Source organism: Pongo abelii, chromosome 11, assembly GCF_028885655.2.
Source record: "Pongo abelii isolate AG06213 chromosome 11, NHGRI_mPonAbe1-v2.0_pri, whole genome shotgun sequence".
In the NCBI taxonomy this organism is placed as follows: domain Eukaryota; kingdom Metazoa; phylum Chordata; class Mammalia; order Primates; family Hominidae; genus Pongo; species Pongo abelii.
The window spans coordinates 109,083,379-109,108,837 of NC_071996.2; the positions used below are offsets into that span (position 1 = coordinate 109,083,379).

The following is a 25,459-nucleotide window of genomic DNA, read 5'->3' on the forward strand; positions in this document are numbered from 1 at the left end:
ACAGTCTTCCGGTTTTTAGATCTTACAGGAAGTTCTGTTAGTACAGATGGTTCAGTATAGATGTCACTATCTGTCCTTTGCAGGAGAATAAAGTAGAATGTCTGTGATCAGAGCATTTTTTGTTTCCCCAGTGACAAGCTCAATTACCCCTTTTGTCTAAATAACATTTGGCTTTCCTTAGAGCCATTTGTTCCCATTAGTAAAGAATGAAATAAAAACATCTCAAAAGTGTTTATTTCAAACAAAGACCCAGGCTCAGTCAACATTTCCTTGAGCTGACCTGGGACCAAACTTACTGGACTGAACTAAATTAGCCATCGCTTATGCTTTGTTGGCATTACTGTTTTTGGAGCCACCTTTGGGAATTTTCCCACCTTGGTTCTAGTCCCAAGACTTCTTTTAAGTGTACTTACTCCCCCTAAAAGGGCAAGGACTGTTAGGACTCCAATCTTAGATGTCAAACAGGGCACTGTTACCACCAAACACTCCTCAGTGTGGCATTTCATATGTAGCCCAAGCATAAATGTTCAGAAATTGTGTTTCCATGGATCATAAATACCAGATGTCAAGGCCTAGGCCAGTCTGTTTCTGCTCCTACCTGGTTCTTTGTGATGGTTTCAGTGTGTGTTCTCTCTTCACCCACTGCCCCCTAGCTCAGATAACCGAAACCCAGCCAAGCTGAGGTGGCACAGTGTTTATTTTCGTCGCCCCTCTTCACGGCCTCTGCAGTTGTTCTGCACAAACGTGTGGCCTTTCTGTAATCTCTGATGAAAAGAGCTACATCCTGAAGTTTTGACTTGCCTGCATTGTGGGCTACACATCTGAGCCAAAGTGCAGATCTGTAGGTGAAGGCTTGTTTTTTCTCTTTAATTGTGCAGATCACTGGGGCTCTCACAGCTGTAATTTGCCTTTCATCCACTTTAGTGACAGCCCAAAGAAAACACAAAACAAATCCAACCAGAGAAAAAGGGGGGGGGTGCGAGGGGAACACCAGCTGATGATCTTACAATCAGCAGGGAAAAGAATCGCCTTACACAAATAAATTAGTAGCTAGGAATAGTGTAGGATTTAATTAAGCCTGACGCAGATCAGGTGCACCACAGTATGTATAGAGGTCAGATACAATCAGAAACCCACACCCTTAGGGGTCTTCAGGCCACAAGCCTGGGCCAGAGTATGTTTGCCCTGACTGCTTGGAGGTGTTCTGTTTGGACCCAAACCTAAACACTGAAGAGAGACAAGATTTGGGAAACCGCCAAGAGCAAAACCTTATTTAGCATGGTATGGAACAGTGGAGAATCTAGGTGCTTCAGCACAACCAAGCTGAAGCCATTCTTGCCCCAATCCCAGTGGATAAGAGACCTAGAATCATCTCCTGTCTACTGGGTAAAACAGTTGTTCTTGGCCTTTTCTGCCACTGACCCCTGAGAGCCCCAAAAAGCTAAAGTCCTGTGGGCATTGGACCAAGAAATAGGAAAGACCATTTGAACAGTCAACGACAGAGGTACTGGAGGGAGGACTGAGTGTTATGTGGGAAAACCTCTTTTCTCGGAGTTTCATTGCTTGAGAGTGTATTGATACTGATGATACAGGGAGGCTGCTGGCGGAGAACTTTATAGTAACTGGCTGGGTTTCTTTAACTCATAAGTTAAACATGCTCAAAAAGTGCAATAATACAGAAAAAGCCAAAGTCGATTTCATTGTTGACCAATCCCAGTCACCTCCCCAGAGGTAACTGTGAGGGATGGTTTGAGGAGTATGTTTCCAGGCCTTGTTTTATACCTTTAAGAACATGTATGTTCATGTTGAGTTATGTGGTTTGGTTAAGCTGGGGTTTAGTTTGGTTTCATTTGGTTTTGTGTAAATGGTAGCACAGTGTTTGTTTACTATATTGGACGACTTGCTTCTTTTCATTTGACATCTTGAGGGTAATTCAGTACATACTAATGCATCTATATCTTTATATAGATCCTTTATATCTGCAGCATAGCATTCCATATTGTGTTGATATGCCAGAGTGTATTAACTGCTCCCCTGTTGATGAGTGTTCAGATTGTGCCTAGTTTTTTTTTTTTTTTTTTACTATTATAAACAATACTGCAATGAACATCCTTGAAATTGCTTCTTTGGGCACATGTTTTACAAAGGATAGAATTTCTGGGTCAAACACATACCTATTTTCATTTTAGTAGGTGCTATAAATGGCTGAGGTTTGCCGTTTAAAATGAACCTGTCCCCCTGCTTGAGAGCATAGCAGAAACTAGTGGACATCCTGGCTGTGGAGCCCCTGCCACATCTGCCCAACCCATGTGATTTCTATGCCTATCTCTCTTTCTCTACAGTGGGTGTGTTGCTTGCAAGAGAAGACCTTGGGCACTTTTAGCTGAAGATAATTTTAAACTCAGGGAGTGTTTCTTCAGAACGTTCTTTTTTTTAACTGCCAACTTATGGGGAATATGGACCTGGCTCTAAGTGTCAGCTCCCCAGAGCTGTAGTGGCTGTGTCACTGGAGTTAATTCTGTCCCTAGGTTCAGCAGGCAGAGTCCTGTTCTCCATGATTAATGAGTTCCACTTGCTTTCTTCAAAGAATGCCTGTGCTGTGCCATGCTGTTATTTATTTATGTTTTCTACTAAAAAATTTATGTAAAAAACATCCCTTAAGGTCAGTATGCAGTATTGTACTGCAGACTAAACTATCCCAGCAGCCAGAGGTAAACCTACACACCAAGAAAAAGTCTCAAATTTGAGAGGCCTTGGACCCCAGGCCCTGACACTGGCCCCGAGAGGGGCAGACCTTGTGGACTTCCTTCTGAGGAAGTTCAGGGCTGCAATACCCAAGGGAAAGGCACTAGGCAGTGAGGTGGTTTTCCAGTGGGATGTTTATAGGCATAGTCAAAGCTGCTAGCCCCCACAGGGGCCAGTAGCAAGGAATGGCGGGTGGAGGAGAAGCCCAGAGACCTGTCAGTCCAAACACCATTTCTAGCAAAAGCACTGCCCTCATTTCTGTGGTGTGCTGAGAGAAAAGTATCATAATAAAGTGGCTTTGACTTTGAACATAACGGAGTGTTTGTGGCTATGTAGGTCCTGTGTGTGCGTTCCCCGACCTGCCAAAAATCCAGGACCATTGCCTCCTGGGCATGAGGCGTGAGTATTTAACTCAGGAAAGAAAGCAGCATGAGTTGAGATCTGGATGAACTAGAGTGCATCTCTCTCTGACACACACACACACATACACACACACACACACACACAGTGCCTTGTCTTCTCTGTGTAATTGTACAAAATTAAATCCTTTAAATATCATGAACATTCCCAAAACCAAAGGCTCTGCTCCAGAATTGGAATGATAGTATACCATGCCATGGCTTGCAGCTATAACAGTTTCTTTCTCCAGCAGCAGGACTCATTAACAGGATGCCTGGACTGGACTTCCCTGCAACTTATTAAAGAGCAGCTAGCTCCAGTAATGATAGGCGTGCAGAAAGCCTTGAGCCAGAGGCAGCCTTGAGCCAGAGGCAGCCTTGACCAAAGTCTCATTCTCCAAAACCTGCTAGTTATTGAAGCTTCATTTAAGCACAAAAAACCTTTTTGTCTCTTTGTGTTTTCTTACTGCCACGCAGGGCCTGCAAGAACAGGCATGAAGATTTCAGGGGCTGGTGTGGGCCTCCCTATGGCTTCTCTAGGGCAGCCCCACAGCTGGCATTGAGAGTGAGATGGTAGTTATTACAACCTAGATGGGGCCAACATGGGTGTGTGAAAGGAGCCCCAGAGATGCCTCATTCGCCTTGGCCAACTGTGGCCTAAGAGTGTGAGCCCCATATTAGTGTTTACAGGGGCCCTGGGCCCACAAGCCCATCACTGCTTTCTGGCTCTGCACCTCCTGATGTGGCCATGGTCTCCACCTCTTTCTCTGTGGAGAAGCTGGTCACCACTCATCTGCCTTTGTGCCAGGCGCGGTTTGTCTCCAACCTCCAAAATCCCCTTTCTGCACCTTCCCCCTCTCTTGTTGACCCCTTTTCTTCTCTGGCATCCTTACACTTTCTCTTCCCCTTCATCCATCAACGCCTTCTTCAAAAAAGCATGGGTCAGATTCCTTCACACAAATGCCACATGGCTACTTCCTCCAATAATTGCATTTTTACAGGGGACCACACCTGAAGCCAGGTCTCTTAGTAATTACGGACCTTGGCCACCAGGAAGTTATTGGGGGAAATCATCTCTTGAATGGGCAGAGAGAGGTACATTTTTGGTAGCTGTAAAATGATATCACAGAGTCATTCATTCTCATTCATTCTTGTGTTCAGAAGAAGAGCCCATCTTTTAAGTATACTGAATTCTCTTAGTGACATACAGGTGTACAGTTTCTTTTCAAGGACCTACAAAATAAGAGGGGCTATCTTTAAGAAGACATTCTTCTTCACATTGGAAGTGGATGCAGTTTTGATTCTTCAACTCCATTTTCTCACTTATCCAAGGTTGTACCAAACCACTCCATCTGAGTGACATAGTGATGTTTCTAACATGCACACCTCAAATGTTGGAACTAGAGGAGGGGAGAAATTTCAAAGCCCCACTGGAAAAAACTCCCTGAAATATAAAGATACATGACTTTTTCCCCTAGCATCTCAGGAAAAAATAAGACTACAGAAGAGGGGGAAAAAACAGCAGGTTTTCCCTGAAATGCTCTGTTTTTCCCACCCTCATGCCCTAAGAGAAGGTAGCCAACAAAAGAAATGAAAAGAGCCAATTGCTTGTTCACATATCTACTTTACAACAATGGAGAATAGCTGATTTTTCAAAGACTTGGGGTAAAAAAGAGGTTCTAGAATTTTCTTTCATCAGCTTTGCTGTGTTTTTCCAGTCTGCACAATTGTGAAGCCTATCTTTATAGCCAAACATGTCTCTGGCTGCATTTTTCTTCTTTTCATGCCATTGTTGGGGCTCATTGGAGACATTCTGGCCTCAGCTGCTCATCCGCCTCCACACTTGAAAGTATTACTAGGTCATTTCACAGTCTTCTTGTTTGCAGTCAGTATTTCCAATTCCTTTTAGTGTTTCCTTCTAGTTATTCAACTAAAAATAATAGAAATGAATGGCTAAATTCAAGATCAAACTCTTCCAGTAATCTCATACCAAGCCCCCTCCTTTTTTTTCCACACTTGAAAGCATTTGAAAAATTCCAAAAAATATTTTTTCCATGACCGTGTCTAGATTTGGCTGTAGCCCAAGAGATAAAAGCCTGTGATAAAGGCTCTTCTGATGGTGCTTCTAAACTCAAGCCAAACCCAGCAAGGAATGAATGGCTCTCAAGTAGCCCAACTTCTTAACGGAGGAGATTTGGCAAAGTTTAGATCAACACCTGAACGTTTGGCTCCTTATTGCAACTTGGATGAACAAACTGAATTGGGAAATTAAGTGTGGTGGGAAAGGGGGACCTTCAGCCAATACTAAATATTAAACTGAATTAAACCAAATTTTGGAGTGCCAAGAAGAACCTCCTTAGTCCTTTGTTATTTATCTTTTACTGAGGTCTCAGTGTTGTATTTCCTGCTGGGATTAAAAGAGAATGGCTGAGAGAAGTTTCTGGAGGCTACTCATCTGAAAAATCCAGCGATTTAACTGGCCCATGGGGTTCAGAAACTTGGAATCAAGTTCAACAAAGGCACTAGGTGGCCAAGAGCTTATCCCAAATAAATCACAGCCCCCAAACAAGGTGTTGAAAATCTATGGCTTACTCTCAGTTCTACTGCTGATTTATTCAATGACTTATTGCGCTTCTCTACCCTCCCTCCTCAATTTCATCTCTAAAGTCAAAGTGATGACACCTGGTACCTGTGAAAATAAATGATTTCAGTGGTTTCCTGTGTGTAAGAGGCTCTTCAATCCTTGCCTTCAAAGCTGGTTGAAGTGTGGTGGGTGAAGTGGGTGTGCTAAGACTGGCTTTCCATGAGGTTTTCTCAGCCCAGCCTCAGTTAACACAGAGGCTTAAAACTATGGGCACAATTTACCCACTTTGTCAGTTCCTCAGTCACCAATTAGCAGGACTGAGTCCTGAGCCAAACGGGCAAGTATGGAACACATGGAACCTCATGGGTTCTCTTGACCTGTCCTTTTTGTGGTCTTCTCTTTCTGTGCACACCTTAAAACAAATGGTTTCAGGGAGTGGCCACTCCCAGGAGAGGACAGAGTTAGGGTGAAGAATGGGGCAGTGAGCATCATGGGGCAATGGAGCCCTTTTGTGCAGAAGTTGCCTTGTCTCCCTCAACCATCACCCTCTTCAAAGAGCCCTCATCAGAAAGGCCCTCATACCTTTCTCATTTCCTTCCTGTAAAGACAAGGGAATTCTAGAGGAGAGGAGAGCATCAGTGTTTACTTTACAGAGGAGCAAACGGAGACCCAGGGAGGTCAATGACTGGTCAAGGCTCTGACACCTGAGGCAGAACCAGATGGGAGGTAGGCATTCTGCCCCCAGCCTAGGGCCCTCCACATCCCACGCCGCTTCCTTCAGTGCAGGGTGATGCTGCCACTGACCAGGCTTCTGAGTGTCTCTGCTGCACACTCCAGATGACAACCCTGTCATCAGCTTCAAGCAGGCCTCTTAATCCACTGCTCAGGGTTGGCATGGAAAGGACTCTTCAAAGAAACTAGCACATTAGTGACCTGAAATTATCTGTGTCCCAGGGCTGTCTTAAATTATTTATCCAAAATTAACCAGTGGTTTGGGGCAGACTTCTCACTTTCCTGGCCATATTGTGAAGCTCCTTTACAATGCAGGAAGTAAACAGTGTCAAGGCCAATATACTCACACAATATGCTCTGTGTAGACACAGAGCAAAGGCTGAGAATTTTCTGTAAGAAACTGCAGAAAAGCAAACTAATGAAGGAATGCTAATCCCAGATAACTTAGAAGAATGAAGAAAATGAGGGAGAGAGGAAAGATTTTTAAAAAGTGTCTCTCTGTGTGTGTGTGTGTGTGTCAGAGAAGGAGAGAGTGAGAGAGAGAATGGAAAGGGCCATGAGAGAGGGCCTTCTTATTTGAGGACTAAATCATGCTCAGTAGGAATTTCCAGGCAGCAGGTTGGAGTGTCTTGGGGGTGTTTCCCCTGAGCAGCATGTGTGGTCTTACACTACCAGGCAGTGTTCCAGGGAAAAGCTTATTTCATTAGAAGAGGTTGGGTTTGTGACTGGATATGGCTGTTCACCCTTTGTGCCGTAGTGTTGCAATGTATTGACAAGCACACTAGAGAACATTTGACTCTTCTACGGTGGAGTGTGTTTCTGGAACAGTCTTGTGGGTGTTTTCATAACTAGCCACCCTGGTCTCTCATTCCAAAAAATCAGGACAGCAGGAGATGAGTGAGACCTTGAATCATGCCTCACCGTGTACCTACTCTGTCTCTCGATGATGCAGAGAGAAGGGACACTGACCAAAATAAGGTGACTTTTTGGCCTGAGACTGATCAATATGAAAATGACCAGAGTTTTGTGAAGTTGGGTTGTATTTGTTTTTAAGCAGTAGCTACCGTGCCCACTTGATTACTCAAGCTCTGTAAAACCCCTTCCCGTCATTCATCCAGAGTTGACCTCTTTCTTTCACTGTGCTGATCTGCAACAGCTGGGGAAGGGGATAGGTGATGGAGATCCGGAGAGCAGAGGTCTGACTCTCACATAGATATATGCAAGGTGGAAGATTTGTGGCAAAGCTAGGCGATCTCTTTGAATTCCTTGACGAGCCTGATATGAATGAATGCAAGCCAAAAGACAAGAGATCAGGCGCCATGTTTGAAAGCATTTCTATCAATCAGACAGATAAAGGAAACAGAAATCCCCCAATGCCCAACTTGCAGCAGCCTCAATTCCACAGTATCCTCCTCTCCACTCCCACATTTTCCTTCCTGATAGTGGCCCAGGCTCATTTGCCCAATCCCTGCCCTGGACTCCAGCGGCACTTGGGAGTCCTCTCCGCAATACCTCACTTTCTTTCATGCTAATTTGGCATGGGTGAGTCTTCACTTCCCATCCACACTGAAGGGCCTTGATGGTAGACACCTGGTCCCTTACATCTTTATTTTCCAAAGTCCTCAGTTTGTTTCCTGGGCATGCAGTGAGCCCTCTTACTAAGTGGTGTCAGGCTGGTTAGTTGGTTAATGAAAACTGCCCTTTGAAGAACAATGTAATTTAGTTTCCTGCTCTGGGTGATGCCTGTCATGGAAAGCATGAAACCCCAAATTTCAGATCCCCACATCTTCATGTTCATGAGAAGCCCCTCAAAGCCCTACTCTATCAAAGTAGTGAGCCAGTGAAACAGGCAACCAAAGTGTGTATCCAGCCAACCCGGATCTGAGATAAGGCAGACTCTTTTATTTTATTAGAAGGGGGCAGTAGGGATATGGTGGTAGTTACAGTGTCCCAGCCGCACCCAAAGAACTTGAATGCAGACTGGGGATCCACCCTGGCCCTAATACAGTATTTGAGAGTCAGTCAGTATTTGTAGTCAGGCTGACCTGAGACTGAATCCACATGGGGGCCTAGAAGGAAACAGGGTCATGGGAGCACAAAGGTTGAAAGCAGAACTCATGTGGGTGGTAAGATCCCTTCCTGACCTGCATTCTTCTAGAGGTGTGGCCCATTCCACTCTCCCTAGCCCATCTCACACTCACAAACACACCCACCCACTAAAACAGAGTCCTGGAAGTTCCTGTTCAAGTTTTCCCCATTGAAAACAAAATTGTGAGTCCCTGGTTCCTTTCTCCCACTCTCTCCTGATGTCTGCCCTGACTTCGGCAGCTAGGTCTGCCATCCTGTGGCTGCCATTTCCCCTTTCCAGGGAGCTGTGGCCTCTACCCTCTGCCTTTGGCTCCTAGCTCGTCATTCTCCCCTCTGCCTCCCAGAGGCTAGTAGCTTTACCCCTTGGTTTTCCCGGTAGCATCTTACCTGCCACACCTTGCCTTTTCTTTGCTAGAACTACAGGGACCTGATGGGAGAACCACATTCCTTCCTGCCGGCCTCCTAAGGAAACAGGCTGCAGTTTACCTACCAGGCTCAACAGAAAAGGAAAGTGGCCGGCAAAGGGCAAAGATGCTTTTGAGAGAGAGAAAGCTCTTAATCAAACACAGATATCAAGAATATTAGCAAGGGGACTAGAGAAAATTGCTATCAAAGTAAATGGTTTTTTGTACAAATGTTCCCTTTATTTGTGTTTTCCCCAGTGTGCCATTCTTTCTTTAAGGCTTGGTGAACAGATGCGCTTTTGAAAATGTTGATTAACTTATCCTTTTTTCGACCCCCTTCCCACTCACTCAAACTCAGGGGAGCAGTGATTATATAAAAAGCCAAGTCAAGCCACTAAAGTGTTCTTCTTCACCTTAAGTAGCCTTTGATTCTCCAGGTGCAGAAATCTCAGCTGCATCTGGGCAATTGATTTCATTGAGTCTTAGAAATGGGCCAATTCTTAGGAAATCATCTCATCCAGTCCTCAACCTCCAGAGACAAGAGGCCGTGATCTCCTGTGATAAAATGTCCTCAAAATCATTAGCATCCTTTTACCCTTTTTCCTTTAAGATCAATGCCACATTCACCCCTTTCCAGCCAGTGATCTATGGTAGCCTAAGACTTCTTCCCTGAGGGTGTGAGACGGAGCAAGATGGCATTCTAGCCTCCAAGAATTCATCACATCCTTGGCAGAAACAAGATCCCTAAAAGCAAGCATAGGATTTGGCCCAGAAGTCACTGGCAGGAGCCCCGTGGTTCTCATCCTAGGCTGATTCACATATTCTTATCCAGTGTTCTGCCTCTTTTACTGGTGAAGATGTTAAGACATATGAGCAGCCCATCAAACGAATTAATTGTTGGAAATGTGATGGTTTTCTTCCATGTTGGGTTTTTTTTTTTTTCATATGGAAAAAAATCCTGTGGGTTGACTTTCACAAGCTCGATTTGATCCCTGTGACAAACACCACCTGCCTCTTGTTGATTCATGTTCACATCTCCCTTCCAAGGAAACAACCTGCTCTGTCAGGGCCTGGAGGAGAATGCAGGGAATGGGCATTGAGGTGGGGAGACTGGCGTGTCCTGCAGGTGCCAGTTGCTGTGCTTTAAACATGCCAGGAATGGGCTGGAGTTATGGAGGATTAGTGCTACGTGGCATCAGTCTTTTCAAGTGGGGTCTTGGCAAGTTGTTTTGTGCATCCCTTACTAGTGACGAGGGGGATGAGAATGTGCTTTAGCACTTTGGCCAGAAATGAGGAATACTTCTAACATGATTGAAACCATGGCCTCCAAGAAAAGACTGAATTTCAAGTGTGACAGTGATGGATCAATGCTCAGTTCAGATCATGGTCAAGTAGATCTTCCCTGAGATGTAGTGCTGATGAAGGAAGCTTTCGGGATGGTCTAAAGTTCTTTTTTTCCCTCTTGTCTGATACTTCAGCCGTTTGGGATTTTGATTTTCTTTTAAGCCTTGATTTTTGGATTTCAATTTATAGTAGTGACTTCAAGATTGTTTATCTGACTTGGTGGAACAAAACTCTGAGAGGGCCATACACATTCACTGGGGCTGTCTTGAGCTGACAGCTTGGAAAGGCATAATTAGCTTGTGAGATAGGAAGAAATGATAAGATGCTGCTCTTTGCCATGCATTTGATGTTCTCTATTAATGTTTTACCATTTTAGACAGATAATTTTCAGTGGTTCTGATTTCTATAAGTTGGCCAGCACAGTGAATAGAGAGACCTGTATTATCACCCTCCCAAATTATCATGAAAAAGAAAAAGATAGACAGTGATAATACTGGAGAAAACTCATAGTAAATTAACTTAGCCTGGCTAGTCAGATTGGATGCCCATCTTTGATCTATTCTAAACCACGAACAAAGCTAATAGGAAAAATAGACTTGGGAAGGATGAGAAATATTAGCACAGATATGTGAAGGTCAACAGGCATTATGACATGCCTTCCATTTCTGCTCTTAAATTTAAACATATAATGATGAAACAAGACTTCCTTAAACTACCATATGTTTACATGAAATCCAGAGGAGAAAGACTCTGATGCTTTTGTGCCCACTGAGATGTGTGCCTATGAAGAGGTGCAGTGTGCTACACTAAATGGACATCCCAGTAAAGGCAGCTGCTGTTGGGCATAAGATGCCATTGAAGGTGCCTTAAATGAAACCTGTGTTCCTAATGAATGCTAGTCATTAAAAAGGCACAGTGGCAGGGGTTGCTTGGCACGGAAGACCCAGAGTTTCTTCTTATTTCTGTGTTACTTGTTGTGGTTGGAGGAAGATACAGGTCATCTGAAGAAGAACAATCCAGTAATGTCCATACTGAATGATCTAGAATTAGAGGTGATTCTCTAGCTGCCTGCCAGAATGGGGAGTCATTCTCGTAAAGATTGCCTCCCTGCCTTTTAGCCATGGTGATAGAACTTGTTATTAACTTATTTTCTTTATATTATAGTGGACATCCCAGAAATACATGAGAGAGAAGGATATGAAGATGAAATTGATGGTGAGTATTATTATGATTTAGCAGGTAATGTGAAATTCAAGTTTGGTTATAAAGATGTCAACAAAAATTATGCTCAGGGTATCGAAGGGCCAAAATTTAGAACTATCAGTCAGAAATATATAAAAGAATCTGGAGAAAAATGAGGGAACCATCAATGGATCTGTCAGGGTCAACTTTAGAGGTTGAGAAAGTTTATTGAGTTCCTCTGCCTAATCTGAAACAGATCCCCTCTTTCCAGTAACTTTTTACCTGGATGGACTTCAAATCTGAATAAACCCTTTACAAGTGAAAGATCAGCTCCTCTATATGTATCACAGCCTGAATCTTTTGACCTTCTCCCAAAAATGGCCTGAGTGAATGAGCATAATGTGAATATTCTCCCAGACCTGCTGTGGTTTCTGGTTCCCTGGCTTGGGGGAAACCTTCCTCACACTATTCAAGATTCCAATTTGGAGCTTGTTGCAAGATTTCAGTTTCTTTTTCACACTGACCATCTCGTATCTTTATATTTATTCCAAGTTCTATTTTTCCACTGCAAACACATATACTTCAAGAGGCTAGAGGGCTGCTGAGCAAATATGTAGATGTAATTTCTTCCGTCAACTCAGAATAGCACAGGTCTCTCTCTGGGCTTCTCTGAGTTCCAGAGTTGATCTCCAACAGACTCAACAGCAAGATTCCACTTAAAGAATAACTGTACACTAAGATTGATGCATTTAAGAGGAACAGTTTATAGAGCAGCTGCTTTTAACCTGCCTTTAATCAGAAACTTCATGCGTAGTTATAGAAACTGGAGCGACTAACCCAAACAGCACCTTGTTAACTGACTGCAGACTCTCCCTGCAAAACCCAGTCCAACACTCCTTTTATGGGCAAAAGTGCATGACCAACCTACATGGAGAGACTGCAGTAGATCAGGCAGAGGCGCACTGGGATGGAGTAGAAAGGGCAATGGGTAAGGAGGCAGAAAGCCTGATCTCCATTCCTGCTTTACCTGCTTGCTAAGCCTGTGACCTGGAGTGAGTTACCTAGTCGCCTAATTTCTTTAAACCTCAGTTTCCTCACCTATTAAAATATATATAATATCCTGCCTTCTTCATGGGATTATTAGGATATTTCAAAAAATGATGCCCAGATGTGGGCATGCCTTGGCCACAGTGTAGAAACATAATTAGATTAGTCTGCCAGGGCTTCCAGAACAGAGCACCACTGACTGGGTGGCTTACAACAGACATATATTTTCTCACAGTTCTGGAGGCTAGAAATGTAAGATCCACATGTGGACAGGGTTGGTTCCTTCTGAGGGCTGTAAGAAAGGATCTATTCTAGCTCTCTCTCCTTGGCTTGGAGATGGCCATTTTCCTGTTCATATGATGTTCTCTCATGTGTATGTCTCAGAATTTGCCCTTTTTCTAAGGATACCACTCTTATCAGATAAAGGTCCACCCTCATGACCTTATTTTAACTTGATAACCTCTGTAAAGGCCTTATCTCCAAATAAGGTGGTGAGGGTTAGGACTTCGATATGAATTTAAGTGGCTGGGAGGGGGATACAGTTCAACCCATAACAATAAGGCACGATGCCTTATTATTAAAGGAGGTCTGATGGCTGGGAAAAATCTGCTGCTTATATGGCCAGGAATGCCAAATTAGGAAACTCATTATGTGCAAATAGTCCCAGACTGTCCTTTCATTAGCTTGAGGAGGTTGGAAAGGAGGGATGTAGAGGTCGCCTTGAACACAAGGCCATCCCAGGTGCTGCAGAGCCACCCCAAAGGTGCTGTTAAAATCAGAGCTTACCTAATGTAAGTCAAATTATTTAAATATCGGATACTTAGTACTTACTATGTTGCAGACAGTTGCAGACACCAAGCACTTTACAAATATTAGTTCATGTAATCCTCCTAACAACCCAGTTGAGGCAGATTTTACTATTATCCCCATTTCAAAGATGAGAAAACTAAAGCAAAGAGAGATTCAATAGCTTGCCCAAAGTTACACAGCTAGGATGCAGCGAGGCTGGGCTTTGAACCCAGGCAGTCTAATTCCAGAGCCGCTGCTGCTAACTACTGTGCTCTGAAGAGCCTCTGGACTGGGGAGGCTCAGTCACTTCACCCTGACATAGTCAGTGCCCGCAATCTCTCATGAATTTTATGTATTGCAGATGAATACGAGGTGGACTGGAGCAATTCTTCTTCTGCAACTTCAGGGTCTGGCACCCCCTCGACCGACAAAGAAAAGAGCTGGCTATACACGCTGGATCCCATCCTCATCACCATCATCGCCATGAGCTCACTGGGTGTCCTCCTGGGGGCCACCTGTGCAGGCCTCCTGCTCTACTGCACCTGTTCCTATTCGGGCCTGAGCTCCCGAAGCTGCACCACTCTGGAGAACTACAACTTCGAGCTCTACGATGGCCTTAAACACAAGGTCAAGATGAACCACCAGAAGTGCTGCTCCGAGGCATGACGGATTGCACCTGAATCCTATCTGACGTTTCATTCCAGCAAGAGGGGCTGGGGAAGATTACATTTTTTTTTCCTTTGGAAACTGAATGCCATAATCTCGATCAAACTGATCCAGAATACCGAAGGTATAGACAGGGCAGAAAAGCGAGTCGCAGGAGGAAGGCAGATGCAGCCGCACAGGGGAAGATTACCCGCCTAGGACCGTGGTGGCTAAGTCATTGCAGGAACGGGGCCGTGTTCTCTGCTAGGACAAAACAGGAGCTCATCTCTTTGGGGTCACAGTTCTATTTTGTTTGTGAGTTTGTATTATTATTATTATGATGATATTTTATTTCTTTGGTCTGTGAGCAACTCAAAGAGGCAGAAGAGAATGACTTTTCCAGAATAGAAGTGGAGCAGTGATCATTATTCTCCGCTTTCTCTTTCTAATCAACACTTGAAAAGCAAAGTGTCTTTTCAGCCTTTCCATCTTTACAAATAAAACTCAAAAAAGCCGTCCAACTTATCCCATCCTCTGATTGTCTTATGACTTAAGGGATTTACTGTGGTGTAGGTTCTGCCAGCCAACCCTACAAGCTGCCGTTTCCAGTCCTAGCATTTAAGTAGGATGTTGTTGCCTTTAACTTTTTTTATCCAGGGGAAAATTGCCATTTTAGGGTCAGCATGAACAGCTCTTTCTTGTATGCGATTTAAAATAAACCGGAAAGGAAACTTCACACGTCAAAATCCATAGAAGCGCCTGAATGAGCCTTAAAGTGCTTTGTGAGTGAATAGGAGCCATTCGCTAATTCTAGACCCACAGTGTCTGGTGGGGGGGCTTCCCTTGTGGGGCTTCTTGTGGTGGTTTTGCCTTTTTTTTTTCCCTCCTCCATGTTCTTCTAAAACATATACATATACACATACACACATACACATATTCTTCAGGTCTCTAAGCCCCTGGAAGCAGCACTGTGTGATATTCTCAGAGGCAGGGGAAAATAGAGGGAAAATAGAGACTATTGGTATGTTCTCCCCATCAGCGAGATATTGTAACTGGTCACCACTGGACGGGAAGGAGAACAGTGGAGAGGGAAAGAGAAGCCCAACCTCTGTGATCATATAAGGGCCAAAGCTGAGCAGTGTAGACAGAGACCCTTTGAAATGCATTTGTCTCTCAACTAGACTAGTAAACACCGACTTCTCCTTTGGGTTACAAACACCATTTCAACCTTTCGGGAGAGTCAGAGCTAGATGTACAAGAACTGATTCTAACCAGAAGTCCACAAGTACTGTGGACAAGAATGCTTAACCACGCTGCTTCAGCCTTGAGAGACCTAGTTTCTTACACATATGCACACACGCATACACACATGCATGCACGCACGCATGCACACCAATTTATGTGTTTTTTATTAAGTGCCTTGAAAAAATGAAGAAAAATGTATTTTCCCTTTATGTAAAAATTAGTGAATATCTTATGAATTAAGGCATTCCTCTTTCCCTAACCCCGATGGCTCCATTCCCAAGTACCCCAACTCACTGCTGATCCTATTAAAGGAATGAGCCCTGCTACCCAAGTGGTAGTCATAGCCCTAGATGACTCTCAACTACTCTTCAAAGGGAGGCATCAGGAATAGAATGAAACTGTGTGAAGGACAAGATTGTTCGCATCAAGATCCAAATCTTGATTTCATATTAACGCCTAAGGATTGCCTGTGTGCTGGAAATATATTTGAAACTCAACCAGTATGCCCAGCCTATTGCATATCAATGTCAGACCATTTTTGCTGCTGTGGTCACCCATGATTTCATTTGTCTTATACCCAGGAGAAAGGGGAAGGGTGAATGGGACTGGCTGGTTCCTTTAAATGTTAACTTATGGAAATGCTATTTCAAATGGTAATGTCACAGTGTTTTGTATGCAGAGAGCAAGAGTTCAACCAACAGCTATTTATTCATGTGTGTATGTCTTTGCTGCTTTGAGTTCTCTGTATCTACTATGTATGTGAATGGTCATGTGGGACTCAGTGGTGGTGTTGTGACTTTGACCTAGGGTCCGAGTGTCACAGCTGATCTTGGCACTCGGCACTCATTGGCACAGTGGTAGTTAGAGGTGAAAAGTAGAGCTGTCAAGCCCAAGGGCTTAGCTTTAGGGCTCCCCCTGAGTTCGGCCCACAGTAGAAGCAAGATTTTAACTAGCCCCTTTCCTCTTCACCTTCCCATGATGCGCAGTGTTCAGAAAGCTGGTAAGTCCTAGGGATTTCCAGAAGTAGCCTGCAGAAGAAGGTAAGTTTGAAAGCCACTCCAGGGGTCCTGATGCTGTCATGCCCGGTGAGCCATTTTACAGTTCTCCAAAGTCTAGCCCTCTCTCAGACCTGCACTTCACCTCTAAGTTATGTACAACTCAACCTGCATCCCTCTAAAAGTCCTATATCCATATTCACCATTGGCTAATTTGAGGCCCTGAGTGGGCCTTGAATGCTAAACAGAAGCAGGGTACGCAGGGCTACGTGTAGATACCTCACCAAGGCTGGAGGCTGGTCTGTCGTAAGACAGAAAGAAAGACAGCTGGGCCCAATTTTGACTTGGCCAGGGGACACCTTGGTGTGTTTGTTATCTTTATCTGTGGGTAGGCTAGCTGACCCATCTTCCTGAGTCATTCCCTTTGGGAAACCCCACGCCCAGTATTGATCTCCTTTTTGCCTTGTACTAAATTACACATTACCTCCACGCTCTCCCGGACTAGGTGGTCAACAGGGCCACAGGGTTGCTTTCTGTCTTTGGTGGGGCAGGGGAGTTGACAGGGATGAGGGTCCAAGGAATAAGCATGAATGACAAGAAAACAAGGGAAAGAGTTAACCTGCCACATAGCAGGTTAACTTTTCCAGGGTTTGCAGTTAAAGGTATTCGACCATTCGCTGGCTGAGCCAGATCACGGGAACTTGAGAGCTTTTACTGTGATTCTTCAATGTAAAAAATAAACAACAATGTCAAACTGTGTTTATATGATTTGTATAAAGCCTTTTTAAGATTACTATTTAAATAAACATTATACCAGAGATATTTTTCTGCATCATGTTTTTTTTTTTTTTTTCCTGCATTGTCTTTATTGGAGACAAACAGATCTGGGATAAGGGTGACCAAATTGTCCCACTTTGCCTGAGACTTTTTCAGGTTTTTAGCACTGAATGTCCCGTTGAAATAGGATAGTTCCCTCAACCCATTCACAGGACTCATGACAGGGTGGCTTGCTTACTCAGCCTGCAGCTCTCAACCCCTTGTGGGAGGGGGAGAACACAGGAGAGCAGGTGCAGAGGCCAGGATGAGCACTTTTGGGCAACCGGCAGGAGCAGAACTCTGTGTGGCCCCGTGGCAGAGTCTAGGGGTTGCCTATGACCCCTGGAGCCCCAGAGGGCCTGTGTTACAGTGCGCTCTTTTAGCTTTGCCATCCATGGATGGCTTAAGTGTTAAACAGCTCAGTGTAAGGTCATGATGACAGCCTCTTGCACCCACACTCAGGTTCTTGTCTAGCATCCAGGAGGAATGAGGTTTCACAAATTTGAAGTTGGTGAATGTGGAGGATATTATTTAGTGGTGGAAGTGGCTCTCAATGGAATGGGGAGCTGGAAAGGGGATGGAGTGGGAAGGTGGTCTTCCCCTAGGGTTTGGGCATCCCTGGCCGGACTCTTCTCTGAGGTCCCGCTATCAAGCTGTCCCTCTGAAGTCAAGCTGCTTCTCTCCAACATCCGAATGCTGCTTCTCTCCTTCTCTGCCACTCTGCTGCTCTGCTGTTCTGCTGGTGGGGCCTGTGGTTTTCTATGGGTACAGGATGGGGGGACAGGGCAGGCCAGGGTGGTTTTGGAAAAGGTAACATTCAGGCAGGAAAACAAGAATGTATGTTCTCACTCTGGGCCGCAGGTACCAAAGAAGAGGGTGGTACCCTTACCAGATACCACCCTCTTCTGCCCAGTATTTCCCTGCCTCCTGTCCATATCACTGTGTCCTGGAAAACCCTTTGTCTGAGTGAGCTTGGTATAACAGGCTACCACAGACTTGGTGGCTTTAACAACAGACATACATTTCTTACAGTTCTGATGGCTGGGAAGTCCAAGATCAAGGCACCAACAGATTCAGTGTCTGATGAGGGCTCTCTTCCTAGCTTTCAGATGGCTGCCTTCTCTCTGTGTGCTCACCTGGCCTTTCCATAGAGAGAGATCTTTCTGTCTTCTTCTTCTAATAAGAGCACTAATCCCATCATGAGGGTGGGACCTAATGACCCACCTCATGACCTATCTAAACATAATTACCTCCCAAAGGCCCCAAATCCTAATACCATCAAAATGGTAGTTGAGGCTTTGATGTATGAATTTTAGAAGGACACAAACATTCAGTCCATAATACCCCTCAATCCTGGGCAAACTAAGATGGTAAGTCATCCTCTTGGGATTTTGTTTCTTCTCAGCATTTGAACCAGTAGGCTGATGGACAGGTTGGCTTCTTATAAAATGAAGATAGTGTAGGAATGGGTGATGGGCCATCTGGCCAGATGGGCTACTTTAACTCAGAGTCCTACCTGGTAGACTTCAGAGGCTATGACCTGTACGAACTCTTCCTCCCTGGACATCACCAGGCCCTGCAACTTTAGATTGTTTGCTCCTTCCTTTGTGGTCAAACCCTTGATTGTCAGTGTCTCTGGTGGTTTCAGCATCTGTGATGGTGCTTCTCAAAGCGTGGTTCTTGGCCAGCAGTGTTAGCATCATTGGGGAACTTGTCAGAGGAGATGTATATGCTTAGGTTCCATCCCAGATCTACTGAATCAGAAACTCTGGGGGTGGGGTCTAGGGATTTGTACTTCAGCAAAGCCCACCAGGGGAATCTGCTGCTCTTTCAAATTTAAGAACCACTGATCCAGTAGAAATGAAAATGTTTGTATCCTCCTAAAATTCCTACATCAAAGCCTCAATCCCCATCATGATGGTATTAGACGGTGGGGTCTTTGGGAGGTGATTAGGTCATGAGGTGGGTCATTAGGTCCCACACTTATGATGGGATTAGTGCCTTTAGTGTGGAAGAACTATCCTAGCCTCAGGTGATTGAGGAACTTTTCACCTATTGGTTATTGGATTCAAAACTACCTAGGTAGTACAATAAGTTCCCAGGCAAGGAGGAGGGAGACACTTCATTATGAACCTCCCTCCCCATGGAAGCTCTGAACCTGAGCCAAATTTGCTGCCATCCTGGGGCTCTGTTCACCCTGAAAAGGAAATTTGTTTTGGTCACTTATTTAAGAAATGTTTTTGAGCAGTTCCTGATTTTGTAAGCTCTTAGAGCGTCCACTCAGGGAGGGGACAGGAAGCAAACAGCCAAATGCAAGAGCATGATCAACAAAGGAGAAGGGCTGGAGATGGGGTTGGGAAGGTGAAGGGCCAGGGCACACTGCACCTTAAGGCCCCAGTGAGGAAGTGCTCTCTCTTCTGTATCATTCTTCTGCTCTTTTTAATTTATAAAAAAGGGCAGCCCCCAGTACCACGCATTCCTCACTGACCAATAATGTCACCACAGTCAAATCTCTGCAATTTGCCTCTTTGGCCCTCCTGTGATCTTACGATATCTTGTGTGTCCTGGGATGCCTGCTTCTATCGTATTACTGACCCTAGCAACAATAACAGAGGTTAAAACGAAAGCAAATTTCTTCTTTCCTTTAGTTGAGCTTTCGGGTATTTTTAAAGCCCTAATAAACTAATAATATTTCCTGGTCCCTAGCCAGCAAGTGTTTACATAAGACCCTTTTTTTTTTTTTTTTTCTAATCTACATCCTTCTGGAAATGTTTACATGAAACTCAGGGGAGGCAGGCAGGCCAGTGAAATGAGGTTGGAACAGAACCATGGTTGAGGAAAACAGGACCCATCTGGATGCAGAGGCCGCCTTTGCCCCTGTGACGTTGGTGGTGTTGATGGGGGTATGGGAGGGAACCTGAAGAGGTTGAAAGATGACTCAATTTCAGTTCTCACAGCCTTCAGGCTCTAATCCCAGGCTGAGCTAAACAAAACTCTTGGGAAAAATATCTCTCCACCAGGGGATAAAAGGTGTGAGATGGGGAGTGGGGTGGTGGGAGGGGGTGATGGTCAGAACAGCAAATGCAACCAGTGGTGGGGGCTGAGAGCTATCTCACCATCCACCCTAGGGGCTCACAGTAACTTAACAGTCATTCTCATCAACACAATGGGAAGAGTCCTGGGAGCTTACAGGTCGCCCCAGGCTGAGGCAAAGGCAGGGCTTGCCCCTGAATTCCTATCTCTCAGAACTCCTGAGCCACCTTCGCCTGCTGCCCACCCCACCTTCCAAGGCTGGTCCTCTTCCTTCCTGAGTTTTCTCAGTGACCCTCAGAGGCAGTTCCTGGTGGAAAGACATGCCTCCCATGTTCTCTCTGGAGGCCCAAGCAAGAGACCTCCAAGGGAACTAAGAGCCAGATTACTTCTGCAGCTCATCCAGAGAATAACACCTGTTTCCTCTCCCTTCCTTGCCAGAAAACCCTATAGGACAAGTGTGTGCGTGTGTGTGTGTGTGTGTGTGTGTGTGCGAGTGCTGTTCCTGTCATCACAGTTGTACAAGTGCTGTAAGAAAAGGAGGCCCTCTCACTAAGAAAACATATCCCACCTGGCCACAGTGAGTCTAAGCCCTCCCTCACCCCTCTCCTACCCAGTGGCACCAGTGCAGGAGGGTGCCCTCTCTGCAGAGGACACAGCCCAGCCCAAGCAGGGCCCACACAGTGTTCAAACCCTGACCTGAGGCCCTGTCAGGCTCACGTGCACACTGAGGCGCCCAGGCCTCTGCAGAACGCCCTTCACCAGTGGAGAGGCAAAGCCCCGGGGACCGGGCATTCAACATGTGAGGATTTGGGGTGCTTGGTTCTAGGTCCCTTAGAAAACCCCTCACCAGACCAGCAGGCCCTGGCAGCTGTGTTCAGGCATGGACCCTTCTTTACCCTTGAGACTCAAACAGCCTCCCCAGAAACAGTGCCGTTCAGTCTGTAAGGTGCAGGCTGCAGCCTCCACAGCCCCCCAGGCTTCTCAGAACCGTCTGCAGGGCCAGGATGCCGTGGTTTGGAGCATAGCCCCACTAATTAATCTCATCCTGAAGCCCTTGACTGCCTCCACTAGGAATTGAAGCACAGCCTTGCTGCACCTCCGCCTTGCCAAGCCTCACACAGAACTGCCCGACAGGGCCTTGACTCCAGAGCGGGTGGCAGGCGGCCTTTCTAGATTTGCCTTCTGTCTTCACCTTTTTTCCTCCTCTCACCCCTCATCTCATCTCGCCTTGAACATTCGTGTTTCTATTCCCAGCTGACTATTTTTAATGTCTGTGGGAGTTCGAAGAAAGCTTTGTAGGGTTTTGAAACCCCCCAGTGCTCCTTTCCCCTTGAATGTGGACATGATGAGGAGGCGGAGAGCACTGTCTCAGGGCTTGGGAGACCAGGGTTCAAGATTTGGTTCTGCCTCTACCTATGTGACCTTGGGAAGGCCACAGCACATCTTGGCTTTTCCATCTGTAAAGTGGATGTTTGGGCTACATGGATTTTGAGCCCCCAGCTATGCTATGACATCCTAGTCCATGGGGTGGTTCTGGCTGGTTGTCTGTATGTGTGTTGCACAGCCCAGCAAGGCAAAGCTCTCCGGATGCTCCCTTCCCAACATTCTCTCAGGCTCCCTTCTGCACAGATGGTGGGGATGGCATCTTTGGGCTTGACTTGATGTTATCGTGGAGCTGGACCCCAATCCCAGCTCCCCAGAGGCAGAACTGCTCTTTTCCCCAGAGCCCTTCATTCCTATCTACTGACATAGAAACTGACATGCTTATTTATCCCCCATGACCTCTTGAGGGAAGAATTGATGTATCCATTCATTTATATAATAAACCTATTTTATATTAAATGCCTAAACTGTGCCTCACTAGGTGCTAGGAGACGTGATCAGCAAAACAACCTGGTTCTGTCTTTGGGGACTTACAGTCTGGAAACACACAAGTGAATCAGGAAACCACACAAATATAACAATATGGCAAGAGCTCCAAAGCAAAGTGCACAGAGCTGTGTGTGTGTAAGCAGGGACCTGAGCATTGTGTCTTATGGGAGCTGAAATCCTAGGATGAGTCAAGTGAGCAGGCGGAGAAGGCAAAGATGCTGAAGCCAAAGGAAGCTTGGCTAGAGCAAAGTAGGGGGTGAGGAGGAATGTCTCATTCACCTTTGCATCAGGATCCCCAGCTCACACCCGGCACTTACTGCCTGTGCATAATAAATGTTTGTTGAATGAATGAATAAATGACTTGTATAAATTCCCCTCTGACAGGCATCAAGCTGCCCAGTTTGTACAGACTAAAAGATAAGTGTTTTTGTTCTTGCTTCTTGCTACCTGTTCTTCACTGTAGTAGAAAATGTGCAAGTAACCTTCCAAGAGTCTGTATGGAGAGATTATGCCATAAGTTTCAGCATGGAAATGGGCACTATTAGTTTCTGTTTAAATATGATAATTTAGGCTAAATATAATATTCAGATTAAAATTCTGTTGAAACAGTTGGAAAGTTGCCAGATTTAGCAAATAAAAATGTCCCATGCATCCACAGTATAGCAGTTCCTCAAAATGTTAAACATAGAATTACCATATGATCCAACAATTCCACTTCTAGGTATATATACCCAAAATAATTGAAAGCAGGGACTGAAACAGATACCTGTGCACTGATATTCATAGACACATTATTCACAATAGCCAAAAGGTTGAAACAGCACAAATACCTATCAACAGATGAATGAACAACATGTGGTGTGCACATACAATGAAATATTATTCATCCTGAAAATGAATGACATTCTGATACGTGTTACCACAGAGATGGACTTCGAAAATCTCATGCTAAGTGGAATAAACCGACATAAAAGGACAATATTATATGATTACACTTATAGAAAGTACCTAGAATAGGAAAATTTCTAGAGACAAAGAGTAGATTAGAAGTTACCATGGGCTGGGGAAAAGAAAGAACCGGGAATTATTTTTTAATGGGTATAGAGTTCAGGTAATGAAAAGGTTCTAGAAATGGATAGAGGTGATGGTTGCACAACACTGTGAATATATATAACACTCCTAAAATGTATACTTCAAAAGGGTTAAAATGGTAAATGTTATGTAGATTTTACCACGATTTTTTAAAGAGCATCTTGATTTTTTTTAAGTCCCCTGTAATACTTGAGACACACTTAAACTGAAAAATTGCTCATTATTTGAAATGTAAATTTGACGAGATGCCCTATATTTTATCTGATAATCCTAATTGAAGAGCTGTCTCTTCACCATGGGATTCCTGGGACCTTACCAAAATTTCAGGGCCATATTTCCCAAACCAAAAATTTGTGCTTATGATTTGATAATAAAGAGTGTAGAAAACAGTTGCAGAAAGTCAGGAGGAGTCGTGCCTACCCTAATTTTAGATTGAACCATAGAGAGAGGCCACAAAGTGACTCCCTCAGCCCTTGCTCACTCCATCAATGAAGAGGTAGAGATTAGAAATCTTGGTTGGGTTTCCCATCTGTTGTTTAATCATCTTGATCCACAAATGCTGTAAAAGCTGGTTATAAACCCCTTCTTACGATTGACCACGTGGCTAGAATTACAGTTGCAGATGGCGATGCTCGTGCGTGCGACTCAGACGATAGCCTTGTGCCCTGCCATCAATGGATCTTCACACCAGAGTTGGTAAGAACCCATGGGGTGCCCAGATGCCTATTGTACCACCGTTTGCACCCGTGCCTTCTCAAAGAAAGAAACCGCCTGAACAGCTCATTGTGCAGCACGAAACAACAGATGCAAAAGGCAAAGGCCACTTTGGAGCCATTTGGACCAAAGAACATGACTCTGCATAACAAGTGCCACAAACTTGGTGTGCCTGCATCAATCTGCCTGTGAGATGGGCTCAGCATCCTGCCACAGCCCCAGAGTCTACAGTGGTGTTCCAGGTGGTCCCACCTACTCCTTCTCTCAACAGAATGAAAGGCAGCTGGGAGGGCATAGCACGAAGTGATGGGTCGCGTCCAACTCATTTTTACTAGGTGCTGACAAGTCACTGCAAAAGTCTGGAAATGCGTAGCACAGCAAAAACACACAGGTCACAATGCACTGGTGAATGATTACCACAGGAGAAATTCATTACAGGCTGCTCTCAGCTCCCATCACATAAGGAAGTGTTACATTAACAAGATGGAAGGTCCCCGTGGTCCCCTCCCCAACACAGCCCCCACTGCCACCGCCTGCCACCCCACTATTTCAATTTGTGTTGCATGGTGGGAACAGAGCCCACAGGCGGGGGAAGTTAATTCTGCTGCACTAATCAAAAAGGGGGTCGCAGTGGCAGCCAAAGCCAAGCGAAGCAGATTCGACCCGCGCACTGCTTGAAATCCCTTCTGCCAGCCTGCACCGGTTAGGACCATCATCTTCGGGCACCTAGATGTGGCACGAACACAGGGTGAGTCTTCTGTTAGCTGTTCATGTAACTTGCTTCCTATGGACAGGGCTTGTTGTTTCCCTATACCCTCATCCCTGGCCCTCATCCCTATTGGCACCCAAGTTCCCTTCGGTTTTTAACCTTTCCTCACACAGACACTGACGGGGAACGTAGTTGTTGCCGGCATGGAAGCTGTGCTGGAAACTGGAGTAGCTAAGAAGAATAAGACATGCTGGGCTTGGAGCTGCTCTGGAACAAGTTCTGGGGTGTGGGGACGGAGCACCTCCCATTTGTAGAGGTTGATAAATCAAATGGCCTTTAGGTCCTTGCTCACCAGTGTCACATGCAGCCTATGTCTCGTTCTTCCCTCTAATCTCCCTTCTCCAATTACCACTTCCCACATTAAGGATTCACGGGCCACAAATGGAGGGTCAGCAGAGAGGCAACTGCGTGAGACAGAAGGGTCAACAGTTCTTCCTTAATAGGATTTCTGCTCCTTCAAGATGCCATTCACATGCAGAGGGGCCGGCCAAATGGACTTGCTTTTAAAGTCAACTGCACGGCCAAGCCCAAGATGGATGGCTCTGCCTGGGAAGGGGGCTCTGGACAGGTGCCTTCCTAAAGAGCCCAAAACACTCAGTGTCTTGGCCTCGCTCCTGTGCCCCACCTCTCACCACTGAGAGGCCCGGTGAGTTCCTGTAGCAAATGTCAGCCTGAAGTGGATGAGCCAACCCCAGTGCACTCACCAGCCAATGCGATGTTAAATATTAAACCTCCCTATAGCTGGCCTGGGCTGAAAGCCACCGTTTCATTATGCAGCCTTCTCTGGGCTTAAGAAGAGAGCTCGCCTCTCCCAAAAGCTCACCGTGGAGACTCACCCTCAGCCTTCTGGGCATCAGGGAAACCTTCAAAACGGTTCAATTTGTCCAAGCCCATCTATCTTTAATGTCACAGTCTACATTTTCTCTTCTCCTCCTTTTTCAAAGCAGCCAAAAAGGAAAATGTCA

At 45.3% G+C, this 25,459-nt stretch overlaps 1 protein-coding gene across 2 annotated transcripts in view; it reads left to right on the forward strand.

Annotated features, from left to right (window-relative positions):
• NRP2 (neuropilin 2) overlaps positions 1 to 17,016 on the forward strand; it is a 116,815-nt gene extending 99,799 nt beyond the window's left edge. For both annotated transcript variants that reach the window (XM_063712987.1, XM_063712988.1), the window contains exons 17-18: positions 11,460 to 11,510; positions 13,675 to 17,016. In XM_063712987.1, coding sequence (XP_063569057.1) covers positions 11,460 to 11,510; positions 13,675 to 13,979 — 356 coding nt within the window. In that variant the 3' untranslated portion in view covers positions 13,980 to 17,016. The remainder of the gene's footprint in view (positions 1 to 11,459; positions 11,511 to 13,674) is intronic.
• The last annotated feature ends 8,443 nt before the right edge of the window (positions 17,017 to 25,459 follow it).